At 43.9% G+C, this 15,929-nt stretch overlaps 2 protein-coding genes across 4 annotated transcripts in view; both read right to left on the bottom strand.

The window, feature by feature from the left end:
- Positions 1-6,367, bottom strand: part of loxl3b (lysyl oxidase-like 3b) — a 19,363-nt gene extending 12,996 nt beyond the window's left edge. For all 3 annotated transcript variants that reach the window (XM_062522635.1, XM_062522637.1, XM_062522636.1), the window contains exons 1-4: positions 6,057-6,367; positions 2,966-3,307; positions 2,455-2,621; positions 1,289-1,515 (exon numbers count right to left, since the gene is read on the bottom strand). In XM_062522635.1, coding sequence (XP_062378619.1) covers positions 1,289-1,515; positions 2,455-2,621; positions 2,966-3,299 — 728 coding nt within the window. In that variant the 5' untranslated portion in view covers positions 3,300-3,307; positions 6,057-6,367. The remainder of the gene's footprint in view (positions 1-1,288; positions 1,516-2,454; positions 2,622-2,965; positions 3,308-6,056) is intronic.
- A 2,534-nt stretch (positions 6,368-8,901) lies between these two features.
- On the bottom strand, positions 8,902-15,088 carry pank2 (pantothenate kinase 2). The gene is made up of 7 exons (XM_062523119.1): positions 14,698-15,088; positions 13,426-13,778; positions 12,738-12,982; positions 12,036-12,212; positions 11,326-11,449; positions 10,554-10,679; positions 8,902-10,220 (listed from the first exon to the last, which is right to left on the bottom strand). Exons 1-7 carry the CDS (start codon positions 14,951-14,953, stop codon positions 10,170-10,172), a joined length of 1,332 nt encoding a protein of 443 aa, XP_062379103.1. The 5' UTR covers positions 14,954-15,088; the 3' UTR covers positions 8,902-10,169.
- Between the last annotated feature and the right edge of the window lie 841 nt (positions 15,089-15,929).

The following is a 15,929-nucleotide window of genomic DNA, read 5'->3' as shown; positions in this document are numbered from 1 at the left end:
CTCACACACACCACATTGTAGTCATTTGAGGGTGTTAGGGGTTGGAATTCCTAAAAGTGAGACATTCCTCCAACATTCCACTGAATTCTGGTCTCTGGACGTTGGAAAAATACCCCTAACGCCTACTAACTGTACCCCTTGCTGACCCCCGCCCCCTCCCCCTCTTCCTCTCTTCCTCTCTTCCTCTCTTCCTCTCTTCCTCTCTCCACCCCCTCCCTACCTCTTTTTCCCCAAATAAAACTTTCCTCCTGTCTGGCAGTCTGAGGTGAGACGGCCACAGTGGCTCTAAGACCAGATTGTGTGTGTGTGTTTGTGTGTGTGTGTGTGTGTGTGTGTGTGTGTGTGTCGTGTGTGTTTTTCCTCATGTATACATCCGTCCATGTGTGTGTGCGTGAGAGTGTGTGTGTGTGTGTGTTTAAGTGAGTGTGTGAGTTCTGGAACAGTGCCGACCTCCCTTTTCTCAGACGAATGAGAGAAAACACTACACTTCCTCTCATGGCAGTGGGAACGAGAGAGCATGAGTGAGAGTAAGAGAGAGATAGAGGGAGAGTAAGAGAGAGAGAGAGAGAGAGAGAGAGAGAAGGGGGGGGGGGGGTTAGAGAGGGAGGGAGAGAATCTCCTACATCCTGGTCACAGTTATGAAAACCCCTGCTCTGGAATGCCTCCAAACTTTCCCTCTGTCCTCACAGTCCTCCAACATTCTGCAAACATTCTGTGAACACTCCTCAAACATTCTGGAGCTACGCTGCCCCCTCCGTCCTAAACACAGACGGTGTGTTTATAGTAGTTGAAATCACAGGGGTGAATCTGTGCACTATAAATAAAGACCTCACATCAGAGGAGCTCTCCACCAGCCCTGATTTTAGCACATCAAACAAAAACTACGCCTCACCACAATGTCTGACAGGAAACGTCACCGTGCTAAGAGCTGCACTTAAAACCTGTGATATCATACAAAATGACAGTGTGGTATAAAAGAATGACCATTTTCTGAGTTCAAAACAACACCTGTACCCTCTGGAGCAAGACAATACAAGATAGTCTTTCCAGGCGTGAAGTAATGCCAACTTTTGTTCCAATTCATTTTTGAAGCACTATTTATTATCAAATAAAGCCTAGCCTAATGGTTGGATTAACTGGAATGGACACGTCTGAAGATTCCAGTTCTAGTACTAAAGGCATTCTACTCTGGAAACGCATTCTCTTATCTGAATGCAAGATATTAGGCTAAAGTGTATTTAATTCTGCAGGGAAACTACTGTTTATGTCGAGTGACTGTGAGGTTTACCTGTAGAAGTTCTTGTTAACCTTCCTCTCGTGGGGGAACCCCATCAAGCCGCAGATGACGCGGGAGTTCTTGTGGGTCCAGCCGCGGTCACACACCTGAGACCAGTTGTTCTTGTAGCGCACCTCCACCACGCCCTCCGTTACCGGGAGACGCCGCTTCGCTGTGGCAACCACAGGACGCAGACGCACTTCCTCGATGTGGTAGTCGTCCCCCTGCCCTGAGAGAGCCTGAGAAAGAGATGGAGGGACCAATCAGATGTAAACACTAATCTAAGATGGAGGGACCAATCAGCACTGACGTAAACACTAATCTGAGATGGAGGGACCAATCAGCACTGACGTAAACACTAATCTGAGATGGAGGGACCAATCAGATGATGCAAACACTTATCTGAGATGGAGGGACCAATCAGCTGATGCAAACACTAATCTGAGATGGAGGGGCCAATCAGCACTGAATACTAATCAATATCTCTAGGATTTTTTGCAATCTTGTGCTTTCAAAAATTCTAGACAATTCAAAGATACAGACTTTAATGTTTTCTTATTACTGCTAACAATCGTCAGTCATTGAATAATGCAACTGATTTCAACTCAGTATCACTGCCATCTCCAAAATCCCTGCAGCATATCACTTTTATTTGGCAGTAATCACCACAACAAATTCTTGCAAGACCCTGGAAGGACTGAGTGGTGCTTGTGTACACATGTTGAGGTGAATGCACTGTTATATTATTCATAGAGTTACAGGCTTACAGCTTAAAGTGGTTTAAGTGCAAAGGGCATCTTTTCCTGCAGTTGTAATTCTTCAGTGTTTCCAAGGACATCAAATAAGTGTCAATGTATTTGTGTGTGTGTGTGTGTGTGTGTGTGTGTGTGTGTGAGAGAGAGAGAGAGAGAGAGAAAGAGAGAGAGAGAGAGAGTGTATTTGTGTGTGTTTGTGAGGGTGTGTTGGTATGTCTCTGGTTGTGTGTAACTGAGTGCCTTGGCATGTGCCCCAGCTATTTTTGTAGATTTGAATAAACATATATCCTGATTGCATGTGGCTTTGACCTCTCTGTCTCTGGTTGTGTGTGTGTGTGTGTGTGTGTGTGTGTGGGTCTGTCTGTGGGTCTGTGCATGTGCTATTGAGGAAAAAGGAGAGCCTGTGTGTGTGTGTGTGTGTACCTCGATGACATTTTCAGTGTCAACGAATCCTGGAAGTCTCTCATCCTTGCAGATGACTCCAGCGTCCTCGTCGTGTGTGCAGTCGCTGTTTCCCCAGCCTCGTGACTTGCACACGGATATGCTCGTCTCGCTGCCACCGCACTGGACGTTGTCCAGCCAGATCTTGCCTGCACACAAACAAGGATGCAGATGTGACAGGTGTCTGATTATATTTGTATTTGTATATTATGTATAACATGGTGAATTAATCATGTGGTGTCATTGTTGTGTTTTCCGCTAGTAAACTATATGGTGTGTGTGTGCTGTGTGTGTGTTTGTGTGTAAGACAGATAGAAAGAGAGAAAGAGAGAAAGAGAGAAAATGTGTGTCTGTGTGTGTGTGTGTGTGTGTGTGTGTGTGTGAGTGTGTGTGTGAGAGAGGGAGAACGTAAAAGAAAGAAAAAGAGTGAGTATATAGTATGTGTGTGTGTGTGTGTGTGTGTGTGTGTGTGTGTGTGTGTGTGTGTGTTTACCTGCTCCTTTTCCATATTTGGCACTGTGTGCCCAGCCAGTAGCGGCAACAAAGCCCAGCTGTCGACAGAGAACCTGGGCATTGGACAACGTGAAGTCATCGTCGCAGATGGTTCCCCACTCGCCCTTATAGAACACCTCAATGCGCCCCTCGTTGTGTTTCCGGGGGTAACCAGCCAAGCGGAACTTGAGGCGCTCAGACTGTTGCGTGGGAGCAGGTGTGGATTTTGTAGGGGGTGTGGTCTGTATTGGGGGTGTGGTCTGAGCCAGACACAGTGTAGACCACACCCCTAACAGGAGTGTGACTGTATACCTCCACCAATGACAGGGATCCATTAGTTAACCTGCAAAAAGAGGAGGAAGTTATGAGACTGTCACTGACTGTAAAAAAAAAACACAGACAGCATGATGCTGTCCTTCCATTACACAGAAACTGAATCAAAATGTTATCAAAATGAGAGCTGCAATATGGTCAAACTGGAGCAAGAGTAGAGCTGCTCGATTATGGCACAAAATCATAATGATGAATACTTAGGTTAACATGTTATGACTCACACAATGATTGACACTCAAGAAACATCATAGATTTTCTAAACTTTAAAAAGTTAACAGTGTGTTTAAACCTATATCAGCCTATATTTTGATTAATTGCTTTTAGAATCAAGTCATAATTGACAGTTAACTGATTAATCTGAAACATTGCGCAGTCCTAAGTCAGAGTGGGTCACACTTTCCCAGACGCAACCCATATTTGAATAAATTCACTTTCAAATAAGATTACAATGCACATGCTTATTCATTGGACTGTAATACAAACCAACACAGACATAGACATAGCATTGAACATTAGCACTAACGGTTTCCAACTGAGGGGGCAGCTTTTGGCAGGTGTCTGTGAAGTTTCTAACTTGACCTTTCAACCCTGGCCCATAAAAAAGCAGGTTGTTCTGAGGCCAGGGTAATGCGAAACACATTTACTCTGTGTGGTAGGTTCCCATTACACCAAAGGGGTATTTACTGTCCAGCCGCAGTAATGTCACGTAATATATACACCATACCAATACATCACAAATGCTTGATTAGGAAACAACAAACTAGCTAAATTGTGCCTTACAAAACTGTTTTTTTTGTGGCTTTAACATCCCCCCACCGCCACCACCACCACACACACACACACACACACACACACACACACACACACACACACAGTGAGTTGGCTCAACAGGACACTTTCACCCACACAGTCAATATCAATATCATACATTTTACACGATTCTGCAAGCCTCTTAACTTCACACATTTGGGTAATCAATTATGATTGATGTAATGTAATTGCACACATTTTAACTACCATCTTATGACTTTCATTGCACTGTAATTAAAACCTTTATAAGCTTGTGTCATGCAAACAGCACCACTCTCTACAGTGTAGGCCTGTGGGTGTGAGTGTTTGTTTGTGTGTGTGTGTGTGTGTGTGTGTGTGTGTGTGTGTGTGTGTGTGTGTGTGTGTGTGTGTGTGTGTGTGTGTGTGTGTGTGTGTGTGCGTGTGTGTGTGTGCGTGTCCGTGTGCATGTACGTGTGTGTGTTTGTGTGCCCTCCGAGGGGGAAAAAATCCTTGCTGCCTCAAGCAGATAATTATATTTGGTGAGGCAGAAGTCGAGCCTCCGGTGGGTTGAAGCCGTCCCACCTGCCCAGACACAGCAGTTTAGGTAGCAGACTTTCAAATGTGATTAGGATCTGGACCCATATCCTCCAGAGTATTCTGGCATTCCTCTCAGACCTTCTCTTTTAAGGTCGCGCCATCACTAAACAAACCCCTGCCCAGATCCGCCTTAAGACCGCACCAATGTTGAGGCATTATAAGCAGAAGTGACGGACGCATTATGATTGACAGACTGAGTTATCACAACTGTCAAGTGCGGGAGAGAAGGCTGCCTATGAACACTAGCCCATTGTCGGACAGAGCATCAGAACCATAGACTGTTATCTAGACTGGCAGTCGCGAGGATATTTGGAGAGCCTATGGACTATGGAATGTTATTTTGGAATGGATTTTCCCTTGGCTGGCGAACTGACGCATTCGAGTTTTACACTAGTCCGGAGACCATTGAGAAATCCTGTTATCTTCCAACTCCAGGCAAAATGCTGTGAAGCACCCTAACTAGGAATATGATGTCACTGTTATGACGTTGCGGGATGGATCTGCATCCACTCATACAGAAGCTACGCACATGCCACTCTATAGCAGACTTCATGTGGTTTGCGCTGTAAACACTTTTAACGAGCCGCAACATATAGCAGCTGTCTAGTGCCTATGGCTAAGCTTAAATGGGTGGCGAAAAGTCCATAAAATCCCTACAGTATACTAACACTCTTAACCCGTCATGCCTATCACAGTCCAGCTATATCTCCGGCGGTTTATCACCAGCAACTCCACATATCCTAAATATTGGGAAATTCTGTTCGGGTTAAGCATAGAGTTAAAGTTATAAAGCACAACGGGTCCGGCTGGAAATGATTCAATATTCAGTATTTCAAAATATCCCCTGGTCGTAGCCTAGCCTATAACATGCACACACAAAGATGCACGTCCAGAGAAGAGGTTTAGGTTAAGGCCTGTGTCCAAGACACAACTTTGACACCTGGTTTTCCTTATAGAAATCCAAATCAGATGTTTTCAGTAGTCTAATTATAGCTTGCATTTAGTGCATTTCGTTATTCGTTATTATCAGCAGGCCAAGTGTGTTCAACACATTAACATTAACTCTGACAGTCTGAGAGAAAGTGAAAAGTGTGCGTGACAGAGAGATAGAGAGATGCTTCAAAAGAATCTCATAGTTTGTACTGGGAGTATAATTCTCCTCGACAAACAACACCAGAACGTTTATTTTAAAATCTAACATAGCATAGGCCTACACTGTCGAAAATCACAGGCTGCAAAAATGACAGTAAATGCAGTCGGCTGTACAAAATCGTAACTGCAGTCCAAATAGCTAGCCCTGAAAAGGAAGAACATATTTGGTTTTAGATACAGGCACAGGGCCAAGTTCTCTCCCTGACAGATACAAACAGCAAAGAGAGATTTTAACTGACCAGTGTGACTCCAGACAGCCGGTTTCAAAGTTCCGTATACTTTTTTTATCCGCTCAGTCGTGATAACTCCAATTTCTGGCCAATTGGCTACTAATTATGCAGCCACGGATATCCTTCGTCCGACAGAAGGGGGTCATCCAGACCGTCTGCCTAATTTAGAAAAAAATCTTTACGGGGAAAAGCGCCTAATGGTCCATAATCACTACCGTCCTTTTGTCTATAAATTGCCAGCTGTACAGCAGTGAAAGTAAGAGGGATGGAGGGACAGAGAGGAGGGAGAGAAAGAGGGAGAGAAGGAGGGAGGTGGAGTTGACTCGTGGACGACTCTACACATCTTGAGAGGGGGCAGGATTTTTCCTAGAGAAAAAACTACTGGTTCTTTCATTGGTTCTATAAGAGCTTTCCACTTGTGTAACAGTGGAACGTGCCCGTTATGTAGCCTAGGCCCTTCAGGTATATAAGTTTGAAATATAGCCTAAACATATTTTTACATTTACATTATTTATGTATTTTATTTTGATAATTTAGAATGATTTTCTTTGCTTTTATCGAATTTGCAGAGTACCTGTATGGTTGAATGCTTAAACCATGTAATCTGTCTAGACATCACACAATGCTCAACACAACTGAAATGAAAGGTATGCCCCCCACATACCAGGTTCTGAGTTGTTTTACTCAGTACTTACTGTGAGTATGCATAGATAATTCATAATTGTATACATTTCCATAAATAATTTATGTGCAGGCCCATAAAAAGTAATACCAAAGAAATGTCCCAGCTGGCTTGACTGCTTTGCAATTGAATCTCTGAGATGGCACTCCCTGTGCACCTTCTAGACCTCTGTCAACCACAGAATGGACAATCGGTTGACATGTTGACAAGCCTGTCGGCCTCAGAGGTAACCTGATGCCTTGGCTGGCTTATCCTCACCAAACCCAAACCTCCATGGGAGACAGATTGCTTCTACCCTGCAGATTCTGCTTTGCAACAATGAGAGTAACAACGCACACTGTGTCAATCTTACATTGGTCCTAAAAGTAACAAGGCCAGACGGCCCTCTATCATGAATCCAGTGTTCCCTTCAGAGGGGAAAAAAGCTGCCTGTCTCACATGGCGTAACTCAGGTCCACTGTGTCAATCTTACTACATTAGGTTGCTCCTAAAAGTAACAAGGCGAGACGGCCCTCTATCATGAATCCAATGTTCCCACCAGAGGGGAAAGAAGCTGCCTGTTCCACATGGCATAACTCAGGTCCACTGTACCATCTTGTGTTTATCCCGCTCAAGCCGAGGGCAGTCATCACCTGGTATGCCAAGCCAAAGCGCCCCGTCTGGTGTCCGACTAATCAGGATCTGGATGTCTTTAGTTGACCTTATCCGACCTTCCAACTGCAAACAATTACTGAGGCCAGGTGCTGTGGAAAGCCAAAGTGTGTAAACAAGCAAAGTTTTGGTGCCCGAACTACAGATGTCATGTGGCATGAGAGTGCAGAGAGCTCACTCGTTAATGTTTGCTTTTAAGGCCCCCATGGTGTTAAATGAATTAATCGATTTTGTCTAGTCATTAGCTTTAATTAAACAACCATCTTTCAAATTAGTGTCTGAGGTGTTTCAGTAATATTAGGACATTTTCTCTCATTCACAAGACTCATCCAGTCTTTTGACATCTTTGGTGGATGTTACTGTATTATTGCAACAGGGACTTGTTGTGATAGACATTCTGCCCCGTGGGCTGGTTGGTAATGCCGTCACTGAAAACATATTTTGTGATGCTGTTAAATGCTGATGCTGTTATGCTGGTCAGAAAGCTTTTCAAAGATACCTGCTGAGCTGAGGTGCAATTGGTGAATGACATCTGACAAATTTCAGCCAGGCTTTCATAGAGCATTCATTACTGCACACACGCTGCATTCTAGAATCCTGTGTTTATGCCTCTCACAAACTCACAAATACACTTTCGTAAGTGGCCTATCTGGCTCTCTTCCATCTCCCAATGACAGGGGTTTTCCAATCTGAGCTATCTCCAGTGAATGGGCGTGCCACGTGCGTCTCTTGGTCTGAACACCAAAACATACGCCCACTCCCAACACGGTTAAATTGGGGCGGACTGGCCGCAAACCCGTTATCAAATGGTCAGGAGACGGTCACACAACCACAACCCAAAATAACCTAACTTGACCGTGCCCACTAGATGATGTGGTGGAGCAGTAGTCAACACAACCGTCTGGTTAGTGTTCAACACTCTTCAATCCCTGAGTGATCACTGTCCATTCACTCTGAGAAGACAGAAACAAGCTTGATCATCCTCACCACCTCTCTGCTATAAAACTCCAGTCTCTTTCTCGCACCACTGGAAATACAGAAATGGACATTTGATTTTTGTACACATTCCACCAGAGGAATTGCAATATCCTGTGCCCCATTTTTGAGGCATCTCTCCACAGGATGTCTGCGAGACAACGTGCTGCGCCACGGTCACCACACACCGTGATGTTTTATAAAGCGAGTGGCACTGGACCAATGCCTGACTGAGGCCATTCACCTGGGGGCCAGAGCAGAACGGTGCGATTGGCTATGACGGACCAACTGGTAGCTCAGGTAAACATCATCTGGAAATTGTGTGTCTACTCATCAGCCTCACACCAGTAGTCACTCACGATAGGATCTCTGGTCAGTACAACACAACATGAGATTTCTGAATCAAAATGGCCTGTGCTCACTTCCATGGTTAAAGAATGGGTAAAGTTAGGCTTTAGAGTTTTATAAAAACAGAATCCTCTAAATATACACTTGGCCTAAACAGACTTAAACAACTGTAAAAGAAAGCACAACCACACAGTTCAATCATTTTAAACATATTTTTATTGCAACCAAAAAAATAAACTAAAGTACCAAACATACAGTCTTTACAGTAAAAAAAAAAGTAGAAATGTTTTTTTTTTTCAGAAGAGTAAGCTTCATAGCAATATACTGGCTGTTGATCTTTGTGTAACAGCATAGAAAGCAGCTATTTTCAAAGCACGTAGACTTTCTGTCTTACAGGCACTTCAGAGTAAAAAAAAAAAGACCCCCCCTCCCCTCACAGTTCAATATCAAAATATGTTTAATATTATATACACAACAAAAGGTTTAACAAACCTTTCCCCTTCCGTTTGAGTCAGCCTGTGAGGAACCGGCATACGCACCAAGTATGGGAGGTCCCAATTTTCTTGTGTGGTTTAGGTGTATGGTCCCACATCGACTAAAATGAGTTTAATGGAAAAGCAGCTGCTCTGTGTTTCACTGCTGTGTAACACTTAAAACAGAACACATCTGTTTCAAGGATGATCCACATGCCACTGTAATACAACCAGATGACACTGTGGACATGAAACACACACACACACAGCAGGATATCTTTGACATTCAAGCAAAGATCTTTGGCTCTCCTATCCAGCTGAAGCAGACCTGAAAAGGTCTTCTGTCTGATTGTCGGTGCAGGTGTACAGTAAACAAACCGGTGCTTCTAACTAAGGAAGCTAGCAACACACAGACATTTTTCACCTAAACGCTCCCCCTGATCTCAATAACCACCGTCCCAAGATTTCAGATTTGCCGAGATGCATAAGCATCTCTGCTAATCTCCCTTTCATTTAAGCTTGTTAAGGCTTAACCATGTGCTACTATGATACAGCAAACCCCTCTAACAGGGCTAAGAAATCCAGCTGAGGGCTCAAAGGCACCAATGATCCCCAGTGAGCGCAGCATCTGTCTACAGAGCGAGTGGTCTGCGAGTCATTAAGGCATTGTGGTGACAAGAGTTCCAGAGAGGAGACGAAGAAGGGAAGGGCCCAGACGGAGAGGAAAACCCCACCTCTGGGGACTGGCCTACGGTAAGTGTGAAGGGACATTACACACAAGCTTGGTCAGACACGGTGGGACTAACAGATGTGTTTAAATCTCCGACCGAGCACGAAGAACCACACATATAAGAGAGAGAAGTGTTAGTGTCTGTGAGTCTGTATGTGTGTGTGTATGTGTGTGTTGTGTGTATGTGTATGTGTATGTGTATGTGAGAGAGAGAGAGAGAACATTGTATGTTTGGTGCTCAGCAGTGAAGAGAGATGGGAAGTTCAGGACGGGTTTAGCAGTTCCAATAATGCTCCCACGGCACCAAAATAACCCTGCGTACACAAGCACACACACACACACACACACACACACACACACACACACACACACACACACACAGAGTCAGAGAGATGTGTCAAGAGACAAGTGAACCTTACTTTCACCAGTGGAAAATATGCTACTACATTTATTAATGAATCAATAGGCCATACATTAACTAGCCTTATATTGCACATCACATAGGCCTACAATGTGACCTTGATATATAAACTTGAAACTATGAAATGCTTGTTTTTATTTCAAGCTTTAACAAGCAGCACACACACACACACACAGTTTCACATTCAAAAGTAGTTTGAATGTGAAACACGCACACAATTACAGACCTCATGTTTCAGGAAAAGGGCCTTCAGCTGTCCTTTGCTCCAGTAGTCCATGGCATAAGCCAGCAGTTTCATGGACAGCGTGTTCACTCTCAGGAAGTTCCCCACAAACACAACTCTCTCAATGTTCTGATGAAAAACACACACACACACACACACACATATATGGTTTATCTCATATATGTCTCATACATCAGCATAAACAGGAACCCTATTCACACTTACAGTTGCATAACAAAAATGTCAAATGATTTTGAAAGTTTTTTTCATCTTAAAAGCATTAAGGCAACATAAACACAAATACATCTGACTTGACTCGACTTATTGTCTTTGCCGGTAATGAATGCAAGATCATCGTGCTTGTATTGTACTTCAGAAATTATTAGGACTTGGTGACTGTATGATGGCAGATTTTTTTCAGTCTGCGTCCCAAGATGCCTGGTGTGTGTAGCTGGTCTCTACGCTCTCATAGCCCTGTACAATGCTGCTTGATCAGAGTCCACAAGGCAGCACCGTAAAGAGGCTGAGAGAAGAGAGAATGACCTGGGAGTTGGTGTGTGTTAGGCACATGTGTGAGTGTGTGTGTGTGTGTGTGTGTTTGTGTGTATTGGCATGTGTGTGGGTCTGTGCATCCCTACGTACACAAACTCTGTGAAAGTGTTCCACATGTCACCCAATGTGGACCAGAAGACATGAGTGAGTACCGTGTGTGTGTGTGTGTGTGTGTGTGTGTGTGTGTTTCATTATGTATAACAGTTTGAGAGGCAGCATGTACCTCGTTGAGAGCACACATGCGTGTGATGGAGCCGATGTTGTTAGTGATGGTGACCAGTGTCGCTCGAGCCAGATCCTCCTTAGACACAGACTCCCTCTTCTCTTTGCTCATCATATTCCCAAAACTAAACATGGGCAAAAACAAACAAACAAATTCAGTATGACCTACAGTGTATATAACTGAGCTACAAAAAATACCACTAACAAAAACAAACAAACAAATTCAGTATGACTGAGCTACAAAAAAACCCCACCAACATTGTTATGTGGTAATTAATGTTTCTATTCTATTCTATGGCCCACAAACTATGGTCAGTATCAATACATCCCACATGAACAATACAGATCATTAAACTTCCCTGTGATGATAAACATCCAGAAAGTAATATACTACGCATGAGAAAGAATGATGCTGTTTTTTAGAGATTATAAGTGATATCCCTTCAAGACAGTCTTAGAGATGCTTATATTAAATCATCCATGTGTGTGTGTGTGTGTGTGTGTGTGTGTGTGTGTGTGTGTGTGTGTGTGTGTGTGTGTGTGTGTGTGTGTAGTATTTCAGTCAATTAAATATTGACTATGAATTTAAATGTGCGTGTGATTATGTGCATGTATGAGAGAGAGAGAGAACAACTGCATGTGTGTGGGTTTAACAGTGTGCATGCTTAACTGTGTGCCTATCTTGAAGTATTTAAGTAAGCAACACAATACCTGGAAGCCACGGCCCACCCTGGCAGGCCAAACCTCTCGTAATCTCCCCCGTAGATGTCTTTCACCAGCTTATCCACGTGTGTGCTCTCCCCCAGCGAGGCCATCTCCAAAGCCTCCTCAAAGGTGCTGCAGCCAGTCAGCAAGCAGCACAGGCCCAGGAACGAACCACCACCGAGGCTGAGAGGGGGGGACAGAGCAGTCACAGTCAAACTCTTCAAGTATCTACATTATCCCTTGATTTAAATCAGAGGGGGGGATATTTTGTTAGTGAACTTGGCTTTGACCATGGCACTGATCAGACAGTAATTGATCTAATTTCATTGCAAGTATAAGTGCAAGTGCAGTGGTAATTCCTAGTCAGTCTCCTCTTCCAATGCTGTAGCTATAACCATGTAGTTTAAAAGATTCAATGTTAAAATGCTTAAATGTTATTCTACTGCTGTAAATCGCTTTGGATAAACGCGTCCACCAAATTAATAGATGTAAATGTGCAAAAGAGATTTAAGGGCATTTCTTTGAGAAGCCCATAGAGGGGAAAGGTATTTTAGATTGGCGGCATTATGAAGTTAGGGAATATTTACCCGGAGACTAAAAGAGATTATGCCTCTTCCTTTGAAAACGGCATCATTTTATAGTGGTGCCTTCCACACACACCATCAAACCACACACAAGCCTGGCACGTCTGAGTAGTGCGTTACGTACCTGGTTCCGGTGACACGCCTGTAATTGTCTTTGGAGTAGACGGCCAGGATGCTGACCCCTGAGCCGATGTTGACCAGCAGGAGAGGGTAGGGGTTCTCCAGGGGGAAGGCCTTCTCCTCACAGTGCTCCAGGTCTGTGGGAGTCTCGAAGTAGTAGCACTCGGAAGGCACCACCGAGTCGATGTAGAGGACGCCGCGAATCAGGCACTCCAGCTCGTCCAGCTTGTACAACTCCAGATCTGCCATCTTGACACATAGACAGACTGATTTTTATGAGCTGTTGTTTTTTGTACGTGACGTTCATGAGCAGTTTGTGTAAGACTGCTCCTTGGGGCTGAGATACAGTACAAAAAAGATACAATATGTGGACAGTATATCGACAAACGTATTGGGACGTCTGTCATTACAACCACAATAAAGGAATGTCATTGAAGTTAGCAGTGCTGCCTATGTGTGTGTAAGAAGAGGATGTGTGGCTATCAGGCCTACAGGTACACCCCTAACATAATGTAATGGGTGCATGTAACAGCTCCAAAGTTTTTTATCCATGTATTCATGGATTTCATCAGGTCCCTTCCCACAGGTGTATAACATCAAGCACCTGTCAATGCAGACTGCATGGTGCTTGATCAATACACCTGTGGGAAAGGGACCTGATGAAACCCATGAATTTCAGTGTGTCCCCCCACCTTGAGAAAGTCCTGCTCAAACTTGAAAGCTCCTCCTCCAGTGGCGCAGAGCGTGGTGTGTAGGCTGGAAAAGTGCTTATCCCGAACCATTTGAAGGAAGGCGGCCATGTCGTGCGTGGGGAAACGAATGAAATGCAGACTGCCCGTGCGGCCGCACAGTGACAGCCCCGGCAGCTCCAGGTGCACGTCTCGGATTCCGGTGGTTCCATAAGCCGTGTGAGATGTCAAATACCGTCGGATGCTGCGCAGGCTCTCAACCTCCTCTTGCTCCTCCTCCGCTGTCACGTCTGTCGGCTCAAAGTACACCAGCTTCACCAGCGTCCCGCCAATGTCCATGCCAAACCAGGGGAATGCTAAATGTGTTACAGAAATAAGCAACTGAGCATAAATAACTTCAAAGGACATCTTTAATAGGCTACGTGTTTCCCCTGAGTGTAAAATATCGTGTTAAGATCAATAACATTATTTACTTTTATTAAATGCAGGCAAAAAATACAGAATGTAAATACGCGTGTTAATTTGGTGTCTGGTAGTGTTTCTAGGATGGAAGTAAGGTTAACACTTTGTTGTTCAATCACATTCACCATAACAGAGCTATGGGGTTGAATGATGGGACTCGGGAGAGACGCCATCTTGACCGAATACAGCTGTAACGTTACAGTATTGTGAAATAGCTACCTGGGGCATATGGCAGTAAAACGTAATGTACAAATTAAAAGGAAAATTAGGTTAACGACACTGTGGTGGCTAACGCATAATTTACTGCGTAGTTAATGCATGTCTCTATAATAACACCTCAATTTATCAGATAGTGAGGTGTAAATCATTTAATGAAACAGTTGCCTCATAATCCAAACCCACACTGGCAAATGGCAAACGTTAACGTTGCCATTGGTCGCTCAGTTTGTTTATGATAATAATTTGCTAAATTAGCTAATTTCCCAATTAGCTCAATTTGCGTCTCAATTAGCTTGTTATCTAGGTGTAGCTCACTAGCTTCTACTAATACATCGGTCCGTTAGATGGAAGCTTTTGGTTTTTTTGCAGCTTATATGACACAAAATGTGGACACAGGCGAACAGTCTGGCGCAGACATAACGTTATATGTTTATGCGACAACTATCTAGGGCAAAATATAAATCATGAACAAACCTTAACGTTAGATAGCCCACCATTAACCTATATTTTGACACCTCTAATTTGACGTTAGCATGCTAGCTAAAATAATCGCTACAGGTAAAATTACCCCCGTTAACGGGGCTTAAAACCTACGGGGCCTGTTCTTTTTGAGAGAGTCGATCCTTTGTCTAGCGATGCTGGAGCTGGATGTCCGCCGAGCGATTGAGGCACTTCCCCCGGCCGATGTACCCTCCATGTTGGCGGCTGAAGCGGAGAAGCTAACACTACTTTGCGTTTCCTTCCATGGAGGCTGCTGCAGTTGGTGGTGCGGCTTCTTCGGTTTAACGACTTCATCATTTTCGGTCTCCTCCGACGTTCCATCGTCAGTTTGATGACCATTCAGTTCCATTCAGAATGCGTCAAAAATAATTAGGCGAAGTGAATGTTTGATAGACAAACTGCTTTGAAACACAACAGTAAAATAATAATACAATTAATCCCCATTTCATTTCACATCGCGATGTGTTTGTGTCTGTTTACAACACAAGAAATGCACGCCTTCGATTTGCTACAGGGAAGCACGTGTTGATTGACGTCCCGCTAAACCAATGGCCTGTTTCATTTTGATGCGCTGCGTAAACATTTAAGTTTGCCTTGGCATCAAGACTACAGTGAAAGAGCCACATAAAATTACACACAATTAGATTCATTGAGCAGATTATTTTGTATTATTATGGTTATTAATCCACATATTTCTTCCAGGTGGATGCATTCCACAAATTCCACGATGCACCTTTTGCCCTCTACATATCACCACAGAAGATGCAGGTGAAAGGAGGATACATCCTTGTTAGTTTGTTCTTCCTGAAGATAGGCTACCAAAGCTTCACATTTAAACTGTGAAATGAAGGTTTTAGTGACCTCGTGAGAAGTTGTTCTGACAACACAAGGTTAAGGAATGACACAATTTGATGACGAAATTAGTTCTGGAGCAATGGTGAATGGGCAATAATAATCAATATTTGTGAAGCCAATCGGGTCTACCCAGAAAACTGGCTTTGAGTCTTCACTGACAATGGTCATCCACGAGTTCACTTTAGCCTCCGGCGGTCAGAGGGGGAAGGCCTTGAATAAGGGACTCTGAGAGGCCCATTGTAGGACTCTCGCTAGGTGTGCAGACTATTATGGGAGGTCTCTGGGAAATCTTCCAGTGGTAGATTTATTGCCCTTGGTTCCCCTGCATACCTGCACACCTGCCATACAATGTGCATAATCTAGTTGGATCTGTTGGCCCTCTTCTGGCACTTAGGATCTGCTCAGTGTGGGAGGCAATATACTTTCTGAGGGCGGAATATGAGAGAAATTCAAATGAAATGAGCTTGAAT

The sequence above is a fragment of the Sardina pilchardus genome, chromosome 20, assembly GCF_963854185.1.
Source record: "Sardina pilchardus chromosome 20, fSarPil1.1, whole genome shotgun sequence".
NCBI lineage: Eukaryota > Metazoa > Chordata > Actinopteri > Clupeiformes > Clupeidae > Sardina > Sardina pilchardus.
Note: the sequence above shows the minus strand (reverse complement) of the source record. Positions and strands in the feature narration are given on the sequence as shown.